Source organism: Accipiter gentilis, chromosome 32 (genome assembly GCF_929443795.1).
Source record: "Accipiter gentilis chromosome 32, bAccGen1.1, whole genome shotgun sequence".
NCBI lineage: Eukaryota > Metazoa > Chordata > Aves > Accipitriformes > Accipitridae > Astur > Astur gentilis.
This window is the reverse complement of record NC_064911.1, coordinates 11,781,759-11,805,878: the sequence shown is the minus strand read 5'-3', so window position 1 is coordinate 11,805,878 and position 24,120 is coordinate 11,781,759. Positions and strand designations below refer to the sequence as shown.

The 24,120-nt window shown below is 37.6% G+C and overlaps 1 protein-coding gene across 3 annotated transcripts in view; it reads left to right on the top strand.

Annotated features, from left to right (window-relative positions):
- The window catches only part of USP9X (ubiquitin specific peptidase 9 X-linked), a 102,903-nt gene extending 86,836 nt beyond the window's left edge, over positions 1–16,067 (top strand). For all 3 annotated transcript variants that reach the window (XM_049834798.1, XM_049834796.1, XM_049834797.1), the window contains 9 exons: positions 472–697; positions 1,811–1,940; positions 5,741–5,926; positions 7,623–7,843; positions 8,917–9,005; positions 11,623–11,779; positions 12,308–12,520; positions 12,968–13,063; positions 14,482–16,067. In XM_049834798.1, the coding sequence (XP_049690755.1) occupies positions 472–697; positions 1,811–1,940; positions 5,741–5,926; positions 7,623–7,843; positions 8,917–9,005; positions 11,623–11,779; positions 12,308–12,520; positions 12,968–13,063; positions 14,482–14,616 (1,453 nt within the window). In that variant the 3' untranslated portion in view covers positions 14,617–16,067. The remainder of the gene's footprint in view (positions 1–471; positions 698–1,810; positions 1,941–5,740; positions 5,927–7,622; positions 7,844–8,916; positions 9,006–11,622; positions 11,780–12,307; positions 12,521–12,967; positions 13,064–14,481) is intronic.
- Positions 16,068–24,120: the final 8,053 nt, after the last annotated feature.

Sequence of the window (24,120 nt, the reverse complement as noted above, 5' to 3'; positions counted from 1 at the left end):
TTGGTTTGGTTTTGGTTTTGTTTGTTTTTTTAGATCTGTAAATGAGAATATAAATTCCTGATAGGTTACAAATTTAGTTACCTGTTTTATACACAGCTCATCAAGTCCACCTTATGTTTTCTTCGCTGCTCACCTTCTCCCCCAGTTCCAATTTAGGACCTGCTTTGAATAATAGTTTGGGAGTTAGGGGATGTAATCCTGTCTTAATTCTTATGGGTGATAGAAGTAAAATGCTACGGTAAAATTTTAGGTTTTTAATGGAAGTTATCTTTTTAATTTGTGATTGCTAGTAACAGAGACTGTCACTACAGGAATTACAATTTATCTGATTGTAAGTGTTTTGTGAGCAAAAATGTTTGGGGATCACCTTTAACATGTATTTTCTTCTAATTCTGCAAAAGAATACATCTGCCAAAATTCACTGATGTCTGCATTTAGTCAATCTCTCAGTTGTGTCATCTTCTATTTCAGGTATGATGCATTATGCATCCTTCTTCGTCACAGCAAGAATGTACGCTTTTGGTTTGCACACAACGTCCTTTTTAATGTTTCAAACCGCTTCTCTGAGTATCTTTTGGAATGCCCTAGTGCAGAAGTGAGGGGTGCATTTGCAAAACTTATAGTATTTATTGCACATTTTTCATTGCAAGATGGACCATGTCCTTCACCTTTTGCCTCTCCTGGACCTTCCAGTCAGGTATTTAATTTTCTAATGAAAAACTTTGGAAACTTACTTCTTCATTATAAGCATTTATTGTAAAGTAAATTCTGGAGTAGATGCATCGGTGTTGACGGGATAGCTGTACAGTCCATTTTGCGCTACATAACATGATGTGACTCAGCCAGTTTGTGTGAGAGTTGGTGTCAGAGGGGTTCAGTTCCCCTTCCCCCCATTTGTAAATCACTGTGAAGACTTAAATGGTGAGAACTTTGAGTTGAATTGCAAGTGTGAAATCTACAAATTAAAAGTAGGGGCTTACAGTGAAGTAATGTGTAGGGGCATGAACCCTTGTTTTTCATTTAGAATTAAAAAGACAAACAAAACCCCAAAACAAACAAAACCTAAACAAACCCAGTGGAAACATGCAGGAGTTCCCTAAGTTTTCTTCTTCCCCTGTATTCTACAACATTGAAATTGTAAGAAATTGTAACTTTGCATAGGAGTAGACAGTGAATTGCCTAATTTTATACACCTAGAACTGACTGACAAAAAAACCCAAAATCTTAACATAATACTTGTCATAACAACGTTTTTGTTTGGACTGTATTAAAATTTAAAAGATAACCTTTTTGAGCCTTTGCTTTGTCATGTTTTTAACGTCTACAGTAAGACACTTTTTATTTGTATTTGTTCCACTTACCTTCTCAGAATGTTTTCACTACTATATCCAGCAGAAGAATTTGTATTAAGTTAAAGCTACATATGCTTTGACAGTTTCATGAGGTATTTGAGATATACCTGTAGAGGTGATTTGGTTGTCTGTCTTAGTCTATGAAGTTCACAGTGGAACTGCATGTGCTTTTCTGAGTATTTAAGCCTAGCTGCTATCGGAGAAAAAGCTCAATTAAAAGCTTCTATACTTGCATAATTTCTCGGACTTACATGGTATTTAGTGATGGGAGTCTTATTCCCTATATGTCTGTCTGTCTTTGTGTGAGATACAGAAGACTAACCAGTTGCTGGTAAATTGGAGCTTGTATGAATACCATACCTTTTAACCAATTCTGTTTTCTGCCATAGTGGAGAAAGTATAAACTAAATAAAGATTTGATAGGTTCAACCACAAATATTATAACTTTTTTCTTACAGGCTTATGATAACTTAAGTTTAAGTGATCACTTACTGAGAGCGGTACTAAATCTTCTAAGAAGGGAAGTATCTGAACATGGGCGCCATTTGCAGCAGTATTTCAATCTGTTTGTGATGTATGCCAATCTAGGTAAGCAAATTACAGATGCTTTTACTGATGACACTGTAATAAACTGGTTTTTATTAATGATCCCGTTAGGTGACAGCAGGAGAATCCCGTTTTTCAGCCTCAGACAGATCATTATTACTAAATGTCATATAAATGCTCTCTAGAACATCTGTGCTTCTCTAATTTGGAGTTTAGGGCTTTGGTCTTCCTGCCATCCTTGGAAGGTTAACACAAGAAGCTTGGAGCAATAAGTCTGTGTCCTTCTGAAAGGGTGTGGGGGTGGGTGAAAAAATGGCGAGAGAGGCATGATGCTTTGTTCAGGGCTTATTTGCAGGGAGGTCATAAGACCCAAGAAGCATGTGGGGCTGTCAACTGGTTTGAGCCTGAAGAAGTTGAGGAAGATAAAAGTTCAAAAAAGAGAGAGATGCATGATTCTTCTTTATAGAAACGTGAATACAATGGTCATGCTTTGTCTATATATTCCAACTGTGCCCTTTCAATATCAATTTCTTTAGTTTACCTTTGAAGTTCACAGCTGTAAATGCAAAACACTGACTCTGTATCTGTCTTCCCTTTCCTCAGCCTCCCAAAGAGTTGTTAAATAGCTCAATCTGTGTATGTTCTTAGAAATCATTGCTTGCCAGAATGCTTTCACCGTACACAACATATGAGGTAAAAGAATGCAAGAATTGGGAAATTCCACTGTAAATTTATCAGATGTAGTTCCTCCAAGACTAAACAAGCAAGAAAATCCAGTGTTTTTGCAATATAGGAAGGCTTAAGTAAAGTTCTCCCAGGCTCGAGACTCTTCATAAAGATTCTTTTTATAAAGACAAGAGTCCTAAATTTTCTGGTGAAAGATTCAATTAGCAGTTGAGTATGATTGCAAATGAATATTTATTTTTAGCATCTAACAGATGAGATGGTATCAGTTTTGTGGTGATGGACATGAAATACTGGCTGTGCACTTTCAGCATCACCCATTTTTCTTCAGGATCTTAATCGCATTATGAAAATAAGTATAGATTTAGAAGTATACAAAAACCTGGATTATGTAGGTTCATTGCATAGAAAGTCACTAGTCTGTATACTAAGAATATAATAAAATAATACTAATAGTATCTGAAGTAATTATTCCAAACAAAAATATTTTTGTTGTTAAACTGAGATCAGTCCTATTCACATCAAAATGAACAGCTGTAATCATGCTTTCTCATAGCATTACCAGCATGCTGAAAATTAATAGATGATTGATCGAATAAACTGTTTCTCAGGTGGGTTAATCCATTGCTACTTTATATATTTGCCCTGAGGAAGAGCAATTAAGAATAACAAAATGCAAGTCAAATGAATAAAGGATTGCTTTTGCACTCTTAGGTTGATGAGGGTAGTCACAGGTTCATATCTAGTGAATTGTCACAGAGCTCTACATTCTTACTTTCCTCAGTTATTAGGGTCTTCAGTTGCAGGCCCGTTTGTCTTTCACATGTGGTAGCCGAAGTGAGAAAGCAGCATCTTTCTCTCCGGCAAGTTGTAAACAATATTCTACCACAATATTCTTCCATAGTGGTAGTCTATTACACTCTCCCTCTTACTCTAATACAAGATATTTTCCTCCTTTTATGTAAAGTAGTATGAAGCTAGGAGATCCAGTTCCCCTGGAAATTTTACAAAATGCCCGTAATACTGAGCAGCTCAGCCATTGCTGGTTATCAGCTCATGCAGGCAAGTTATAAATGTGAGTTTCTGTTAGATTACTTCGTGGCTAAAGTGTTAAGCAAGTGTATCGGTCCAAATGAAGTTATTTCAGGATTTCCACACAGAATTGACACAGACACACACAGAGTTCTGGAAGCTCTTTCAAGTGGGTAGACAATTTCAAAGGATTTCAATTTCCTATCTGTAAAATTAATTTAGGCAATTGCGTTAATTTGATTTCACCTAAAATGTATGTTGCTTTCATATACTTTGTCTACCAAAGCATTCTCTGTCAGCAGGGTTCCACCATGACCCCCAGAGTGGACTTAATGTCATTACAGAGAAGAGAGATGCAATTCTTCTGCTCTAACTTATCTTTTCTTCTTTACTAGCTTTTCATGGTCAGTCAGTGCAGTTGAAGCCTCTGACTAGGAGAGCACTCAGAAGCCAGATGGGAAGGCATAACTAAATTTTATTTGTGGGTGTCATGGTTTAACCCCAGCCAGCAACTAAGCACCACGCAGCCGCTCACTCACCCACCCCCCCCCCATCCAGTGGGATGGGGGAGAAAATCGGGAAAAAAGAAGTAAAACTCCTGGGTTGAGATAAGAACGGTTTAATAGAACAGAAAAGAAGAAACTAATAATGATAATGATAACACTAATAAAATGACAACAGTAGTAATAAAAGGATTGGAACGTACAAATGATGCGCAGGGCAATTGCTCACCACCCGCCGACCGACACCCAGCTAGTCCCCGAGTGGCGATTCCCTGCCCCCACTTCCCAGTTCCTATACTGGATGGGACGTCCCATGGTATGGAATACACCGCTGGCTAGTTTGGGTCAGGTGCCCTGGCTGTGTCCTGTGCCAACTTCTTGTGCCCTGGCTTAGCATGAGAAGCTGAAAAATCCTTGACTTTAGTCTAAACAATACTGAGCAACAACTGAAAACATCAGTGTGTTATCAACATTCTTATCCTGCTGAACTCAAAACATAGCACTGTACCAGCTACTAGGAAGACAGTTAACTCTCTCCCAGCTGAAACCAGGACAGTGGGTCTGATCATTTTCACAATCTACCCTGCAAAGGTAAACATGGAAGTATTAAGCAGTTGTGCTTATCTTGCTACTGTTAACTGAAGGCTTCTGTATGGATGTAGAGCATTCATTCAGCAAAAGCAACAATACATCATTCCTGCAGCACTTAAGGTTCTGTGAAAAAGATTAAATTGTCTCAAAATGAGAAACCAAATAGTATATTGCTCACATCAAAGCAAGCGAGAGATTAGTTCTATAAAGCATGTAACTACAAAACTATCTAACAAAAAGATACTGTAAAAGAGCTCTAATAAGGCTATCTGGATTCCTCCTTCTTATCAGAAAGATGGTAGGTAAGGTCCAGTTCTATTTCAGAATAAGAAAAAACTTGGAAATGTATGAAAAATCATGACTTTTAACTAAATTGAGAAACAGAATACAAGATCAGAAGGGACATAATGAATTTACTGGTAAGTACTTGTGTAGCATGTGTAAGGTATTCCTGCAGTGAAACTAGCTGTATGTTCAGATTTTTTGGTTGGTTGAGTTTTTAGTTGATTTTGGAGGCTTTCTTGTTTTGTTTTTTTTATTAAATTGATTTTGTCACTCTTATTTACACTTACTGCATAGTATGGCACAGTTGGAAATGTCTCAGATTTGTAAATTGTATATCTAGGAAACAATGGAAGAATAATGAAATATACTGGGGGGGGGGGGGGGGGTGTTCATCCTATCCTGGGCCTCACAATAAAAAGATTAATTCTTTGTCCAAAGGGCTTCTCTGATGCTTTGCTATTAACACAGATGCTGGTTACTAAAGTGCTAATGAGCACTGTAAAGAAATTGTAGTAATTTACAACTCTCCTTCAACGTGGTTTTTCAGCTGAACATAATTTTCTTGTGCATCTTTACTGATTTATCTTTTTTCCTCAGAAAGCATAAAAGATGGTTATAAAAAACCCAGCAATTGAAAAGTTACGAATCATGTAAACAGTAGTTATTTTTCTTTTTAAAAAAAAAGGTATTATCAGTGCCAGAAACAAGATGTATTTTTTTTTTTTTATTCCCCCCTGCCCCCCAAAGGTGTAGCAGAGAAGACGCAACTTCTGAAACTAAATGTTCCTGCAACCTTCATGCTTGTGGCTCTGGATGAAGGTCCAGGTCCTCCAATTAAATACCAATATGCTGAACTGGGGAAGCTATACACTGTTGTGTCACAACTGATCCGCTGTTGCAATGTGTCATCACGGATGCAGTCTTCTATCAATGGTATAGTGAATTTTAAGTTTTTCTTAGATTAATTGAATATATCAGTAAATGTCTTTTGTGCATATTTAGCTATTAAGTATAAAATGGCTTAGCTGAAAAAATGTTTCCCTTTTATGTTTAGCAACTCCTTTTGTGTAAAGACAGAAATCTCTTTGTCGTAAGTAAAACTGATTTGCTATACTAAAAAGCACAAGACAGAAGTCTGTTCTGTATTTTGTGCCTCTTGGCTTATTCCTTAAGATATAGGAAAACAAATGAGTAGTAAAGTAGTAGTTTGTAGGTTACAAAATAGTAGTTATTTTAGAATAGTTTAAGCTCATTGTAAAGAGTTGCATAAAGATCTTTTGATTCTGAATAGGCAATAAAATAATAGATTATTTTAATGTTACCAGTACAAAAGTAATCTGTACAGGAAAAACATTGTAGCAGGCTCTGAAATAACTAATACTGTTTATCAGTAAAGAGATCTTGCATTGTTGTGGATAGCTCTTGAAAATGGTTTGGTGCTTGTTCACAGTCAAGATGACAAACAGAAGCTAGCACTTTAATTTATAAAAGATAAAGAATCAGCTAGAAATTGGTCAACCACAGTATAAATCATTAATATCTCCAGTAGTTGAATGGAGTGCAGTTATTTTTGAGAAATGCTGACAGAATATTGGACTACGTGGACTTTATAGCCTGTATATGTACACATTCTATTAAACATCTTTTAGAAAACCTAATTAGGAATTTGTAGAGAAGCTATTTAATGGCAAACTCATTACAGCTTGATGTGTCAGGCTATAAAGTCAATAGGCTAGAATGTGCTATAGTAAGATTAATGAACTGAAAATTTTACTGTGGTATAATAAGCTTCAGAACCATTTGGCAATACTGATTTGGTTTTGTTTCCAGTGCATTATTTGAGGCTTACACTGAAAAGATATTCTGCCTATGAAAAATAATTGTATATTCGCTGTATTCATAATATTGTACTAACAAAACTTACTTTGTATGAATATTACTCTGACTACTGATTATGATTACTGTTTGCAGAGTAATGTTATTTTTTGCTTCAGCATATTAAGCTAGAAAAGTTCTCCCTTGGACTTCTGGGCATCTTCAAACAATAACTCAAAACACTGCTAAATTTAGAAACATCAGGAGCAAGTCTTTCCTTATACAAAATGAAGCTTGCTAAATAAGACATTAATTTTTATTCTTTCAAGAGTATATTACTTCTCTCTACACGCTAGAGATTCAGACGGGACTGTTGTGACATAGGTATTCTTCTGAACTCTTTTCCATTGCCTGGTGAGGTAAATAGACCTTGTGTCCTAAAATATGATAGATTTGGGCTGTTACAGAGGCAGTAAAGCAGATAAATTCAGGAGATAAGAGGATTTCACTGAGGAAACTCTCAGTAATTTTTCTTCTTGCATATGAACACATCTCCAGCTGTTCTGCTTTGATTGTCACTGCATAATCTTATCTGACAGGGAGAAGTAGCTCTCTCAGGCAGCAAGTGTCAAGCTTCACAATCAGAAAACTTAGTTATTTCATACCATAGTATTTTCCAAAGAAAATCAGCTGTTAGGGGTTGCATTTTTTTCTCCATCTGTTGTTTTTCATGAGTTAAACCAGTTTATATTTTGTTGTGTCTATACTGAAAGTACTTCAGTACCTTTTCATCTGTAATAACTGTTTATTCTAGGTAATCCCCCACTTGCCAACCCTTATGGTGATCCTAATTTATCTCAACCTATAATGGCACTTCAGCAGAACGTAGCAGACATTTTATTTGTGAGAACTAGTTACGTGAAGAAAATTATTGAAGATTGCAGCAACTCTGAAGAGACCATCAAGTTGCTTCGTTTCTGCTGTTGGGAGAATCCTCAGTTTTCTTCCACTGTCCTCAGTGAACTTCTTTGGCAGGTAAAAATAAAAAGCCAGAAGAAAGATGGGAATATAAATGTGTATGATGCAAGATTCTATATTTATATCTAGGAATGTTGTATCAAATATGCAACAGGTGCTTGATAGATAAACTTTCCTTAAGATGGCATCCTCTGTCAGTATTTACACTCTTAGGTCTGTACATCATGTTGAAGTCCTTTTATGAGTTTAGGGAAGCAATTGACCTTTTATGAGTTAGGAACACTATGTTAAGGATGGAAGTAAGTAGACTGAGGTAGTCTTTATATCTTGCAAGAGCATTTCCTGAAGCTTTTCTGACATTATCCATAAAAGAGCTTCTTGCATTGCATGGAAAGTTAGAATCATTTCCCAAGATCTGCCTTGTATTTATTTTGAGTATGTTTGTAAGGTTCATTTTACAAGTCTGAAGAACATACTTGGCTTCAGACTCAGGAAAGAATCTTTGGTTTTCCTTTGTAATCTCTGTAAGGTTAGCCACGCTTTTCCACTCCAAATAAATTTTTTTACTTCTGTTAACTCATCTTTATATTCGCCCTTTTTTTTCCACGTAAACATCACATTTTTCAATGTCGCTTTGTTTCGCAGTAGTAAGAATCATGATAAAAATCACTTTACTGATATTCTGCTAGCCATATATTTTACATTTTATTTTAACCTTTGAAGATAACATTTGAATGTGCTGTCTGAAGTAGCAGTATCGGTGAAAAATATCCTTTTTTAATTTTGCTTTTCTAAAGATATTTTTTTAAGGTAGCATCTTCAGCATCTCATGCTTGGGGCTTCAGAACAATTGTGTTAGAGACTCATGAGGAAACATTTTGTCCTTTACAAAACCTACTATATTTAAATAAAAAACAAACAGAAAACCCCACAACCAACCCAACAAAACCACAACACCCCCAAAACCCTGACACAATTAACTTTTTTTTTTAAAGTATTCATTGTATCTTGAAATATCATTTAAATTACAGTAAACTTCACTTCAAATGAATTGTGTTTTTGTATTGCACCATGTAATTTGCATGCTTCAAGAAGTGCTTTCTTATGTCTCTGTGTTTTTACTTTTTAAGGTTGCATATTCATATACATATGAGCTTCGACCTTATTTGGATCTCCTTCTGCAAATCCTATTAATTGAGGACTCTTGGCAAACTCACAGGTTCGTATTTACCTGTCTTTTTATAATGCAAGATTATTGTATTTTGTACAGCTTTTTTTCCCAGTGGTTCTGTTGCTAAGCCTTCCAAGAGGTTTGTTTTAAATATATATATAAAATCAAAATATAGGAATGCAGCTTTTTTTTCTCACTTTTATCTCAATTTTTGAGATAAATCTACAATTTTTCACCTTGACCTTCCTTACCATTGAGAAACTTGCTACTTAGTCCTATAAACCCAATATTTTTCACATACAAGAGAATGTGCCATTTAGGCTAAACTCACTGCTATTCACTGTGAGGTGCTTAGACTGATTCTTAGAAACATCTCATTCAAGAGGGTCCAATGATAGCCTGGTCTTACTAAGAAGCATGTCAGTTGTAGTAGTGATACCAAGACATGCATAAAGCGTGAACTTGGGAGAAAAGCATATCTCATACATAAATATTGTCTATGTGATCACTTTTCAAAAGAATTTTAACTTCAATATATTAAATATTCATCCAGTTTGAAACCTGATTTTTCTATGTCTACAGAATAAGGTTTCTGAAAGTCGAGATTTAAAAAATGTATGTAATTATTGCAAATACTGACTATTTGAGAAAACAGTCAATTTTTCAGAAGTTTTATATAGAAGTAGTAGTAGGTGAGGTAACACAAAATAAGTGTCATCAACATGCTACCTGTCAATATTTCAAAATGTCACTGTTTCATAATAAGTGAATATAGATAGTATTGGATTTAATAAATCATTTGCAACCATGTCTCATATGACACTTAAGACACTTTTCGAGTAAGAGCACACAGCAAGTGTGCTCTTACTCAAATAAGAGTATTGGAGTGAACTTCTACTTAACCTGTAGAAGTAGACTGCGCTCTTAGGATTTTATCAGTTGTTTAGCCTTACTTTAGAAGATGCTCTAAGAGAAGATGGTGGTCTGGCTTACCACACTCCAAAACATGAAGACCAAGTTGGAGAGTTTTCTTCATTTTCTTTATAGGAATTACAGCTTAGGTAAGGGACGAGAATACCCTTTATAGATAAGCTTTTGAGTTTTGCATATATATGTATATGTAATGCATATATAATGCAGTTTGTTTATATTTTCTTCCTGATAAACAAATACTTCCATAAGATGTCTTTAAGTCCACAGAACGCTGGAGGTTGGGCATACTTTAGCAGATGTGAAGTAAAATAATATATTTTAGGGTGGAAACGCAGGTGAGAAATCATGGAAGTGCTGTTTGGGATAGTGCAGTGTTTGAAATAATGGGGTAAGAAGGAGGTTGAATGGTGTAGTATGGCTTTCAGTATACTTGGAGATGTACTTCACTTCAAGGTTGCAGCCTCGGGAACAGCAGTGTTCATTGGAATAGTGTTAGGCTTCAGCAGAGGGGCATTAAGTGGCCAGCTGCAGTCATCCTCTGTTTTCTTGCTTCCACTTCTGGCAGTAGCTTGAAGTACTTGTCTTTGTCCGGTTCTTGTTTTTGCTGTGATAATCACAGAATTTTAATGACCTTTGTCTTCTTGTTAAAAAACAAAACGAAACAAAGAATACCACCACAAAACAACAAATAGTGTAACTGTCCATAGTAAATGGTAATATCTTCTAACTCTTAGAAAACAAACATCTGATCTTAGACAGTGTGCATCTTCAGTGCTCCTTGTATTCTTGTACTGTAAGATGGCTGCTGCTGTTCTTTGGCATCAGATCCACTCTCATAAATTTCTCTTGATTTGAGAAGTTCAGGTGCCAAGTTTGAGGTGCCAAGTTTCAGATAATAGTGTTACAAGTACCATTCAGTTAAATCAGCTGAAGTAAAGCTCATCACCACTTTACAGGTGGAGCCAGGGTTGCCAGCTGCCTGGAGTCTATACACTTACTGTTGCTGGGGCTGTAAGCAAAGAGGGCAATTGCTTTTCCTGCAATGAGTGTAGCTCTTTGAGACATCAGTATAGGTTCCATGCACTCCTCTGACTTTTTTTCAAAGTTAAAACTATGTCAATTCTCGGTTCTTGCACAGTTTCAGGGTGGCAATTAATTCCTCTACCCCTTGTTCGAGAGCAGAAGGCACAAAAAGTGGGTTTAGTTCCAGGGAATGTCCCAAGTCTCTTACCCCCATGCACAAACATGCAGCATTCATTCTTCTTCAGAGGAACTGCATCTAAAAGAGTGTATCTTTGAGAAGCATAACTATAATTTAAGTAACCATTCAGTTGAGGACTTAACTGTTCCAATTCTGTAAGGATCTATTGGGTTTAACAGGTCTATTTTATAAATGGAGTTTATTTTTAAAATAAGTAATAAAAATTAACTAGTTAAAGTTGATTGCTGTGATTAGAATTAATCATACTTAAATGTTTTGTATATCTCATTCAGAGAGTTTAAATATTACCAAACATGCTAAAATTGGAAGTTATGTGTATGATGTGTCAAGTTAGTTTTCTGATTTTAAAAATCCAACAAAACTCTCTACTAAAACCAGAAGTCAGAATATGAACTATCCCTTTTGTAATTACATTGTAAGTGAAGCCTTAATTCAAATACTAAAACTCTAACACTTGGAAGTTTTGGGGTTTTGGTTTGTTTGTTGTTTTTTTGTTTGTTTGTTTTGTAGGATTCACAATGCACTTAAGGGAATCCCGGATGACAGGGATGGACTATTTGACACCATTCAGCGCTCTAAGAATCATTATCAGAAAAGAGCTTACCAGTGTATAAAGTGCATGGTAGCTCTCTTCAGCAACTGTCCTGTAGCCTACCAGATCCTTCAGGTGATACCTTTCATTCTGTTTCTTGCTGCTTTTTTTCCAGTTCTGTGTAAAAAAAAAAAAAAACAAAAAAAAAAAAACAAAACCAACCAACCAAACAAAAACCAACCATAAAAAAAAAACCACCAACAAAAAAACCCCAACCAAACAATCAAAAACCAACAAACAGACACACAACACCCCCACACCTCCCCCATTGTACCATTATTCAGTTTTTGTCACTTTGATGAAATTACAACTTACAGGTACAATTCATTTGAACATTCCTATATCAGAAGGTCAATATATGAGATTGAGAGCAATTGGTTAAGCTTGCACTTGTCATTCTGTGGTGCAGCTGCAAATCCACAGACTTCATTTCAAATTTGAAGTTTTCTTTGTGCAAAACAGGATATTTCAAGGAGTCTTTTATAAACAGCAGCATATGTGTTGGTGGTCTGTTCTCTGATAGCTGATGTATAGGAAGGGAAAAATAGAAATATTTTGAAGAATAGAGAAAATAATCCTGAATTGTTAATTTTCCATCGGCAGAGCAATGGAGATTTGAAGAGAAAATGGACCTGGGCAGTAGAATGGCTTGGAGATGAGCTTGAGCGTAGACCATACACTGGCAATCCCCAGTACACCTATAATAATTGGTCTCCACCAATACAAAGCAATGAAACATCAAATGGCTACTTCCTAGAGAGATCGCACAGTGCTAGAATGACTCTTGCAAAAGCTTGTGAACTCTGCCCAGAGGAGGTAAAGAATTAATTTGACTGCTGGTAAAAAATTTGAGTAAAGTGCTTCTATAAAATAATTAACATTAGCAACAGTCTCTGGTCATTATAGAGGTAACACATTTTATAAGTATTTTACAAATATGGCTTTCTATTTTTGTTGGCTTCAGTTACATGTTCCTGTGTCTATTTTTATTACTCTTTCTGTAGACATCTTTCACTTAAAGAATTAGCAGTATAGAATTGAAATTGACCATTTAAGGTAGATAATGAATGGGTCTGTTTTTTCCAATAATTCACTGCTAGTGGGTATTTTTATATAGTACAATACAAGCTATGGGTCACGTGGTGGGGTGGAATTTTTCTCCGAGCATGTCTGAAACAACCACTTGCGTGTAGGATTGGTTCTGGATAGAATAGTTGTAATATGTTTTACCCAAGTAAATTAAAAGTCCTTTTCAAACTTTAGGAACCAGATGATCCTGATGCCCCAGATGAACATGAGTCTTCTCCACCTGAAGATGCCCCACTGTATCCCCATTCACCTGGTTCTCAGTATCAACAGGTAAAAGCTCAGAGTTGAACCACTTGTTCAGAGTTCCAGGTTAGCTGTTTTTAGCATTTAGGGTAACTTAAATTATAGGCATTTAGCCAGAAGCATGTTACTGTCAAATATCACACTTGGAGGAATAAAGGTACACCTCTGTTTTGCTAGGAACAGTTTCACCATCGGAGTTTCAGGTGAGAATTTTAATGTTACCAGATCAGGAATTAATCGTCCATAGAAAGAGCAGGGGGACGGTTGTCATCACCATCTTGTGCATACTGAAATTGATTCTGTCATATTCACTGACATTGATAATATTTTGTGAGTTGCTTTCTTGTTTTTAAATACAAAATCAAGCCTCAAGGCCTGAATTTCAGTTTGGGTAATTGAAAGGCTTTCAGAAAAATGCACATGACTTTGTTACATACAACTTATGCTATGAACACTGATCTCTAAATCTGCTTATATGCTAAAAGGCTGCTTTGTTAATACCTTTCAGTGGAAAGCCAAATCTGAAAGAAATACCAGGTTTTTTACTGAATTGACTAAGTTAGTAGATCCACCACTTATTTGCCATTTTTTGTTCCAATTCATTTTATATATTCCAAATCTGCTAATTTAATTTCCTTTCCTGCCCAAACCCATTTTCCCTCCATCTTGCTTTCCTTACTTCGTGTTTTCAGCAGAGCAGTTGGTAAGTCATGCAGATTTTCCCACTCCTTTCTGAGCTCCCGAGTTCAGACACGTATTGTAACCTCACCATTAGCCGTGTGATGTGTTCACTTCCTTGCAAGAGATGGCATTTCTCACTAACACACACAATCCTTATATTCCTAGTTTCTCCACAGTTCGTTAAACTTGGCTGAACAGTAGATAGATGAGACATTTTCATTTGCCAGATGTGTGTATGACTTTTTAAATTGAGGAAGAGCATCTGCAGAAAATACTGGGTTTATATTTCATTCAGTTCTGTAACATTAAACGTTTTCCCTCTTAAAACTTAAAGTATGCTGCATAAATACAGGTATGGTTTTTCCATTGTCGTAGGAAAAAAATTCAAGCCGGTTGAATCTGTTGATAAAATATGTGCACAGTTTAATGTTCGCAGCACATAGGCAGCCTTTCTTCGTCTTTTTTTTTTTCTTGCTGCTTTTGCTTTGCATGTAACTTATTCAAAAGCTGAGATTACTATTTTAACTAACCCGTTTATCTTTACAAGTTCAGAGTTTGTTTACCTTCCGTAAATTAAAAAGGTAAGTGAAAGATGTGATTCAGAGGACTGAAGAAACCATGATGTGTGTTCACTTAGGTATTACTACATGAGAAGTTCAGTGTGCTTGAGGATACTTTTCAATAGTCTGAATGTAAAGGGGAAAAAAGTCAGGAAACAGCTGGCAAGTTTAATGTCCCTTTAAAATGTTCATGCTTTATTACAGAATAACCACGTGCATGGACAGCCATATACAGGCCCGGCAGCACATCATATGAACAACCCTCAGCGAACTGGGCAACGAGCACAAGAAAATTATGAAGGCAGTGAAGAAGTTTCCCCGCCTCAGACAAAAGATTAGTGAAATGCACATAATCAATTAACTTGCTCCATCAAGACTGTGCACCCAGGCCTTACAGTCCAACCTTTCTCTGTGTCTGGCTAATATTTAAAACTAGAAAAACTATTCCTAATCAACATGGAGTGGAGAGTCTATTCACTGTCTTATCTGCAGAAAATTGCTGTCAATATATAACCCGCCTGCAGTGGAAAGTGTATAGTGTTTTGTAATAAATGGCCTGATGCTAATGTGTAAATGGCAAAGGTGTATATAGTATATTAATGTTTGACTGTTAATTCTTGAGCAAGAAACATTTTTTTTGTCTTGATGAGACTCACAGATCTACAAAAACAAAAAAATAATTTCTTGATATATCTGCTGCGCTCTGCAACCAGTGTTGCCTGCCTCATGGCAGTCGGATCAACTCCTTTACAAAAAAGCCTATCCATGTCAACCACAAAAATAGTTTCATGTTAATTCTTTGCCACTGGAGTCGATTTTACTATGAGCAACGTAATGGCTGGTAACCTTTTAATTATTTGGTTGATGTGGAAAATTGGTGATGTAACATTGTTTCTAGATCTTTTTTCATTGCCTTTTTCATTCTGGTATTAGGTTAATCACTTTGAAGCTATAGTTATGCTGTAACATTTAGCATGGCTTCACACCAAGTTAGTGTAGCCAATGAGGGGGGGGGAAAAAAGTGACAGCAGTTGTCCCAATGTGACAACTGTATTGCTCAGAACTTTTTCTTCTTACACCTAGACTATAAAACGGGGAGGGAAAATGTGACAAACAAGTGGTTTTCAGTTTCACATATGTTCCTCACATCTGATGTTTGACAGTTCTGTCTCTGGGTGGGATAAAGAACACTTAGTTTTCAGTAATAGGAATTTAAAAGATTTAAAACAAATATGCAAAAATCTGCTATGCCAGGATGCCTGGAGCATAATAGACTGTATTTGGTGTGCTTGTTTTGTTTCTTTGGTAGAGCTTATTAGATGAACTTCTAACACTTTCCTTCTACTGCATCCCAGTGAAGTGGAAGTCAACAAAATCACACAGTACTTGTGAGTGCCACTGCACCAAGTTAACTTGCTGGTTTTCTGCTCGTTCACAGTTCTACTTGAAAGCGAGAATTGTCTTAGCTCTTTATCCATTATACAGGAAATCTTAACATTAGAAGCAGGGTTTAATTATAAAAGAAACTACTGGTTAGTCAAATACAATTCTGAGGTATCTCTATTCCAGAATAAACATTTGTTTAAAGACTTCAAGAAACGCATCAGTAAATACTGTATTTAAATGAAAATTGGTAACTTGAATGTGTGTAATTTTTTTGGAACCTGTCTAAAAACCAAATACCCCTGCAAAACAGATACAGCCCACCCTATACTATTTAAATATTTTGCTGTTTTATTTTATAGAAATTATTTTGCTGAATTCACAAATAGAATTTGATTTAAGAAGAATGTTTTGTCCTGTGGTGTGTGTTGTTTTTGGGTTTTTTTTTTTAATGGACTGCACAGAAAGGTGAATTCTGTGCAGTGGCACTATGCTGAATTCTGGAACAGTCACATTGAGATTCTGTGCACAAAAAAATTTGGCCCTTAAGAATAAAATAATCAGGACAATTACACTGTAAAAGTTTCTTAATGTGATTTATCTTGTACTTTTTGTATGTTTTTATATATACATATATATATTTAATGAGCACAAGCTTGATGGTGTTTTTTACAAATGAGCTGATAGAAGCAAAGCTGCTTATCAAATTAAAGGTCGGTAGTTTTGAAATGAAGAGAGGAAAATTCGGTCACAAGTGCATTCTTATGCATTTAGTATAGTAAGGAAGACACACAGATTTTTGAATATGCTGTGTAGTGATGATCACTTTTATGCTTCCATGTTTTCCCTAGTGCTCAAGTTAATTCAGATTTTTTCATAGTTTTTTAGTAATACCATTTTACCTGGACTTAGTAAATTTGGATAAAGTGTTCCCGTTTATGTTTGGGAATGCTTGTTGGAGGTTTTAACTCAAAAATTCCACCCTGAGTACTCAAGTTGAAATAGTTCATATTTATTTGGACCAGTAATTCTTAAACAAGCTATTTCAGAGGGGATTATTATGTATTTTTTTACTGTGTAGGTAAAATATGTAATGTGCTAGTTCAGCCTTGCCAAATGCGTTTGCTTTTGCAATGATTGTAGAGACATGTCAAACCTGTGACACTTTAAGGCTGTGACTCTCTTCAGTCATACACACCCCTGTCCCTGAATTGAGAATGACTGCAGTGGCCGTTGTTTTTCAGGCAGCAAATTGAGAATATTGTGCATCTTTGTGACTTTGAAGAAGGATAGCTTGTATTGTTTGTTGCAGTTGCTGCTTTTAAACGGATAGCTACAGTAAAAGGTGCAATGTTTTCTTCACTCTGGGCAAAACAATTTTGAATTGTACTTAACAAATATTGTACAAGCAAAAAGTTTCATATGCATGTTACTGTCACAGCATTTTGGCAGTGGTCATTTTCAGGCGATACACAGTACCTCATTGTTGATGGCACACTTTAAAATAGTAGTCCTCAAAGTGCCTAAAGTTTTAATTCCCCCATCACTAATTTCAGTCCTGTTTTCTGTATAGAACAGTAACTAGGGTATCTCTGGTCTTCCATAAAATGAGCCAATAAATAGTAAAGCAATTACTAATGTTCCTGGCAATGTAACATCAAATACATAGAAACTGAAGATTTATAGGTGATGTTACATGGTGGTTAATGTGTAGTTTGACCTAGGGGGAAATGCATAACCTTACTGTGCATAATTTCTCCCTCTTGTACATTTGGGTTGTGCTTGTTTATTGACTAAAATAAGCTTTTAACACTTGCTGCTGTTATTAAAAAAAAAACAGTACAGCCATATATGAAAGGAATTCAGTTACTATTTGTGTATCAGTAAATGTAGTAAGTTTTGGTCACAAAGTTGGTCACCTACACCTGTGTTATCCCATTGACAACAATGAGATTGCACAGGGTTCAGTCAAAGCTTATTTGCCATGCAGAACCTGATTTTGTGGTGATGAACAAGCAGAAAAGGACTCTGCTTGACTTGGAATTTTTCAGATTATTTTCCCTGCTAACTACCAGCTCTGAAAAATTAAGTTCTCTATTTTTAAAGCTCGTGTATCTTGCTGAAATTGAGCCAGAAAGAAATGAAATTCCACAATGACATTTCATATTTTTTTCCAGAGTGAAACTTTACTTTAGACAACATGAAAAAATTGTGTTACAGTAATTGCTATTATGCCTTCTCAGCCACTTTGTTGTGCCTAGCTTGTGTGTTTTAGCATATGTATCATGAAGAAGCACTTACGGTTCCAAAACTTACTATATGTTTCCTAAGTTCCAGGAGGGAATGAGATGAGCCATTCTGCCAAAGCTATAATGGGCAAAAATAGGCTGCCGTAGCAATTTCCTTCATTTTTGGTTTCCATAAATTTTGTCTACCTCTGAGTCTTTTGCCAGAAATGAATAGGCTGATAAACTATGTCAAGGCAAAGTGGCTCAATGTTTTTGTTGGCTTGTGTTTCTGTTACTAGGCATTGCAGTGAGGCTTTCAATGCAATGAATTTAACTTCAAATGAAAGTTAAAGACTAACTGTATAAATTAGAGGAAGAAGTGGCACGTTAGGAAATCTGCAGAGTAACCAATTTAGTGTTTAAATAGCTTAGCTAAACCTCGTTAGTCCACACTTGCAAATCCACCTTTTCTTAAGACAGGTGTGGGAGTTTCCCGTTTGTGGCCCTGCTCCAGCACAGTGCAATCGGGACAACAGTAGCTTTGGCTCCCCGTCTTCTTACCGCCTGTGCTCTCCATCGTGTTCACAATAACTCTTCTCAGACAGCCATGAGGTCTTGGGGATAAAGTCTAAACCTGCCTTCTGTCTAGAGCAAGACAAAAGAGGCTTTCTGGGGGAGAAGTAGGAACCATCTTGCAAATACTGCATGCTGCACAGTGGTACTACGGTAAACAGAAAGCTGCATCCTTCTGCATGATTTCTGTTCCTCTTGCAAGTGGTCTCATGAGGAGGACAACAGCAAACAGAGCTCTTGAAAGCTCAGAGCATTTTCTTTCTGGCTTGCAGCTAGAATCGGTCTGTGCTAGTGCAGCAAAGGTTGCTGTGCAGCAGCAGCAGCACAAGCAACACGTCCTATGTATGCCCTCCATACTGTTCCAGGGTTCTTGATACCTTACTTTTATTGGTCTTTGAGGATTGTCACGTTAATCCATTCATTTACACTGAGACTTGCCCTCTGTTACAGACTAGACAGCTGTACTGCACTAGAAGGGCTTTAACCCAATCTGAGCACTGTCACTTTTTACACTATGTAACTTCTTAAGGTTCATACTATAAATGTCCTTTTATTTCTGAGGTATAAAAATTTCCCTTGGACTAACTGTTTTAAAATGTCCAGCAGCCATTCTTTTGCCCGTTTTTTACAAGAGCAAGTGTTCAGTCCTGCCCCTGTAGTGTCTGTTACGGTAGGCTGTTCGCAGAAGTGTGTTGATGTAGATTCCAGCACCTAAATTCAGAGATCCTCATCCTGTGATCTGATTTTCCAATGCAAGCTGTGGTGGATCCATGGATTTGAACGGTACTTGTATGAGTCCTGTTGATTTCAGCACTGTAAGAGTTGAAGTTGGTGATGTGTTGCAGGGTTCAAGCCAGATAAGTCAGCAGGTGGCCCAAAGACAGCTATCTTATCTTACTTGTTTTATTTACGCTTATTTGCGGACAATGAAATCAGAATGGGCATGGGAGAAGCAGCTTCTGAAGAAGAAAAACACTCCTGAATAAGGGCTAACTTTTAATCGGATTTTAAATACCCAACTCTGTATTTTTTAGCTTTAGAATTCTTTAAAGCCACTTTTTGATAATAAAACTGACCTACAGGCTGTTTTCTTGGAAGAATTCAATATAGCCTTAATTACATCAGCACAATTCTGAAATGACAGTGTCATTCTTCAGTGGTCAAAATAATGTGCAAATGTCTTCTAGTTTTTAACAATGAGCCAACGATGAATAATGAAAATAGGAGAAAAAAGGAAAAAAGGTTCTATGAATTAATCCAAAATCTAACCGTAGAAAATCATGCAGTGCAGGAAAATAAGATCATTCCCTCCTTCTCTGTCTCTATACTATTTAAAATGTCTGATAATGTTAATTTTTATTCTTAATTTACAACTGCTATTCCAGTAATTTGGTTTATATTGCCCTAAGCAGTGTCAGCTGCATAGTTTGCAGCTTCCTGATGCATTTGCAGTTATGTCCCCTTTAGTCCTTACCAGAGCAAAATCTTTATAAATGTTTTTCCCATACAAGCCAGTTCCCTAATCCACATTTTCATTGTCGTGATGTGCTGTTTCTGTTTTTGTACAATGACCAGGACTGGATAAATGCTTCCCAAGTGTGGTTTCACCTGAGCCATTAAACGAGCAGTTATGTTCCTTTTCTGTAATGATACCTCTGTGGATACAACTTTTAAAGGTATTGGCCTTTTTTGTAGCTTTATTTCTTGAAATGCTGCTCGGTTCTTGTCCATCACTCCTAAATTCCTGTCCATCATTTCTTATGATTCTTTCTTACCAAGTTTCTCACTCTGGATTGCCAGGATCATTTTCTATTTAATATTTTTGTATTTTCTTGGAATCAAATCCCTTCTCTTGCCGTGATGTTTTTTACCTCCTTTTCTACCTACACCTGCTGTTTTGCTGTTAGCTGCTACAAAAGAACCTGGCTCTCCAAACTGGAGCCTTTTACATTTTACAGTGTGGTAGCTGCAGCCACAGCCTTGACCAGGTGGGCTTTGTCATCTCTTAAATCTTCCCAAAATTTATGTGGGATATGGAAGTTTCATGCTACTGATGGCAGTCTTGAATTCAAATAGCTTGTAGCTTATTGGCTTTTGTTTGGGTTTTGGGGTGGTTGGGGGTTTTTTTGCTTCATTTTCTATCTTCAACAGTTAGTTTCTACAGGTGAATAAAAATGGTAGGTCTCGCTGGAATCTACTTTGGAGAAGGCGGCTGGTTGAAAGCTTGGACACTTCTTAATATACTGGATTGTATTTAAATATCTGGTAGGTGCTTCAGAGTCCTTAGAAAGTCTTCTGGAAGCAAATTTAAAAGCTTAGGAACGTGAAGACTAGGTCTTCAAGACTTAATGATACTCACAAATTCCATCTGCCTGTCCTGCTGCGTGATTAAGACCAGGTGACATAGCGGAAATTGAAATAATTCACTGAAGGGAGAGAGGTCGTGCTCTGTGGAATCCCTTGGGAACTGGAAAGGGTGAGCGTGCTTTGCCTGGGCTCACTGGCAGCAGCTGGGTGTGAGCCCTCTCGGTGTGAGCTCTTCTGAACCACGGGCTTCCCCGAGCACCGCAGAATTGATTTCTAGCAGCAAGTTGATGCAGTGACATCTAAAGCATTTTCCATTATTTTTCTTCTCTAAGATCTGTACCGAGTTGAATCCTCTGAGCACATAAAGGCAGGAAGCGGGCTGAGCGAGAGGCTTCGCGAGCTTGTTCTGTTAATACTTTCTACCTCTTGACGTTCATTGCCGAGCCGCTGCAGGCTGATATGCCGGTAAGTGGCTTTAGCGGCGCGAGTTTCTTCTGGGTCAGGCCAATGTGGGTGCAGAAATACCTGGTCAGGCTGTCTGCCGGGCCGGCACAGGGCAGTCCCTGCCTCCCCCTCGGCGTGTATGAAATCATTTGAAACGTGACTCCAAGAGTAGGTACGTATGATTGCACCAAAATGAAGAAACTGGCATTTTTTTCAGGTGGCACCGCGTGGACTCACAAACACATCTACTTAGTCTCTTGTGCTACCTCCTTACCCACGTGAAGTAGCATAAAATCCTTTCGCAACTAATATTGTTCCAATAATGCAACCGCGGGGAGGTGTATCTGTTTCTAGCTGTGTTGATATGGTGAGGGTTTAGAAAGGGAGAGATGTCAGAATGTGAGAAGCCAGTATTCTGCAGATCAACCCAGGTGTTTATCTAGAAAGAAATGTTTCCAATTGCTACCGTGGTTGTGTGTAAGACTGAAATGCTGAAAGAGAACTGTGTAACCCTCCCACTCCGAGTCAGAGAGACCTGGCATTGGCTTTCTGAACGCTTCGGCAACCTGAACCAAAAAACTGCTGTGGGAATGTAGACTTACCATATAGCTGTGGAAGAAAACTTCAATCGTGTCATTTCTCTCGGTCTTCAGAGCAGTCAACATGATTTTGATGTAGGTTTTAGATTATGTATATATAAATCTGATTGAAGTACCAACAGCAAACCATAAATAAAATGTGGACTTAACTGAAGAATGGGCTAGTGGAGGACTCTTGTGTTGAATTTATTAAAATACAATATAACGAAGTTGTCGATGGAAGAGACTCGCTGTGATGACGACAGGGAAATAAAGCTGGGGTGTTCTCAACTCGGGAAGGTAGCCAGGTTCGCTGTTGCCTTTGAATCTGTTCTAGCACATAAGGACCGACTCGTTTGCGCTGTAGTCGCTGGAGAAGAGTTGGCTGCATGGGAACGTTCCTGGGGGTCACTCCGCCTTCACGCCTGCTGAGGGCCAAAGGCTTCTGTAAATTGCACTTGCCTCTCTTGGGTACCAAGTGGCAATTCCAGGGACAGGTGGCCTTTCACATTCCAGGTTGTCCCAAGCCGATGCGGGCTGCTGGATAGCTGCTCTTGCCTGTGTTTCCCTAACGTGCCGACGATCGAGCTGCTTTGCTCTAGCAGAGCGAGGGCCATCGCGTAAAAGGAGTTTGAAGTGGGTGTAATGGAGAGCTAATGGAAACCTCTGGTTCACTGTTTGCTCTTGGCGCTGGCTTTGAAGACACGTAAATGAAAATACAAAATAATGGCAAATCACTGGGAATTTCTAGTACTGACATTAAATAAAAAGCAATTTAAAAGGACATCCATGGAAGCGGGTGACACCCGAGTTTACTGTAGCTCGGTTCCGTTGAGGTAACCCATCTGAGTGGACGTGCGTGTGAATTCTCTGGGAATTGACATGTTAGGAAAAATAAGAATTCAAGATAAATTTTGGATGTATCCCGATAAATCATTACCAGTTGGGGTGTTGCTACAAACTGGGAGAAGAAAGCTTTTGATGAAGACGGCAAAAACATAAAGTGACTCCCACGAATGTGTTCTGTTCTCACACTTCTCTCTGAGAATTCATTAATGCCACAGGACAGAAAAGCCAATTTTTAATTTAACTTCTATGGAGACCATGAAATATATAATGATTTATCGATCACCCGGCCCCTTGAAACCTTTTAGAATTTGGGCTCCTGTGGTTTTTACATTAGCTGAAAATACGGCCCAAAGCGTTTCTCTTGGTTTTGACACTCGCTTACTGGGTAACTTCAGCATAACAGTCAGCGTTATAGTCTTGTTGCTGAAGCTTGTTTCCTTCTCTTCTCTTCGCAAAAACTTTCCAGGTGGATTTGCTCTGACCTTTTTCTACCTTACAGGGTTTCCTTGCATCTCCCTTTGTATTTCCTCCCTCCCTGCACTGGTGTGTCGCAGGCTGTTGATCCTCCAAAAACGCAGCCCCCTTGGGATTTATCCGGGGCGGGCGGTCAGTTTGCGGGTGTCCCGGTAGGACTGGGAGCTGGTGGTGTGGGAAGCACCGGAGAGGTGAGCCTTGCCCGTCTCTGGATGAAGTCGTGCTTCTGCCGTGCGCGTCTCGGCACAAGTCGCGTTGGCTGGTTGTGCAACAGCCATCAGGCCGCTGAGATAGCGGTGGAGCAGTAGGTCGGAAAGGGATAACAACATTAACGAGGGTGTTGCGTTATGATGAAGGAACTTCTGATACATGTCGATGCTTAGGTAGGACTTGGTGATTCTCAATACGTCCTCAAAAAAGTATAAAGAAAATGCTGTTTGGTCTTTTGGTAGGTGGAAAATTGAAGGCCTTCTAAAGGAAGATTTTTAGTGCTTCACTGGTACGTATCTTTTTTTTTTTTTCCTTTTAGCAAACAAAGCCTTATACTGAAATTCCTGCATGAACACTTAATGTCTTTCCTTGAAACAGAATTTGCTTCATTTCAAGATTTGTGATGTCCTTGTAACCATGCTAATCTTTACAGGAGGTTTTTTTTATATTATTATTTTGATAATAAGCACGGCTGTAGTTTTTGAAGTTTGACTATATGTATAGTAGCTCATGTCCTCTGTGCAGCGCTAGGGCTGGGAATTGAGATGCTCAACCATGAAGTAAGTATCGTGGATATAAACTATATAAGCAAATCAATTGTGTAGTCTGTCATGCTGATGAGAACAGCTGGTTTAAGCAAGAGGTTGCTGAATATGATGTACTTCTCAAATATAACTACTAGGAGTGAATATAAAAGCATACAATGAGTTACAGGGGTAGGAGCAGCACAAGACCATGCAAGGAAGCCACGTGTTTTCTGTTGAACATGGTTTGTTGTTTATTCTGCGAACTTAGGT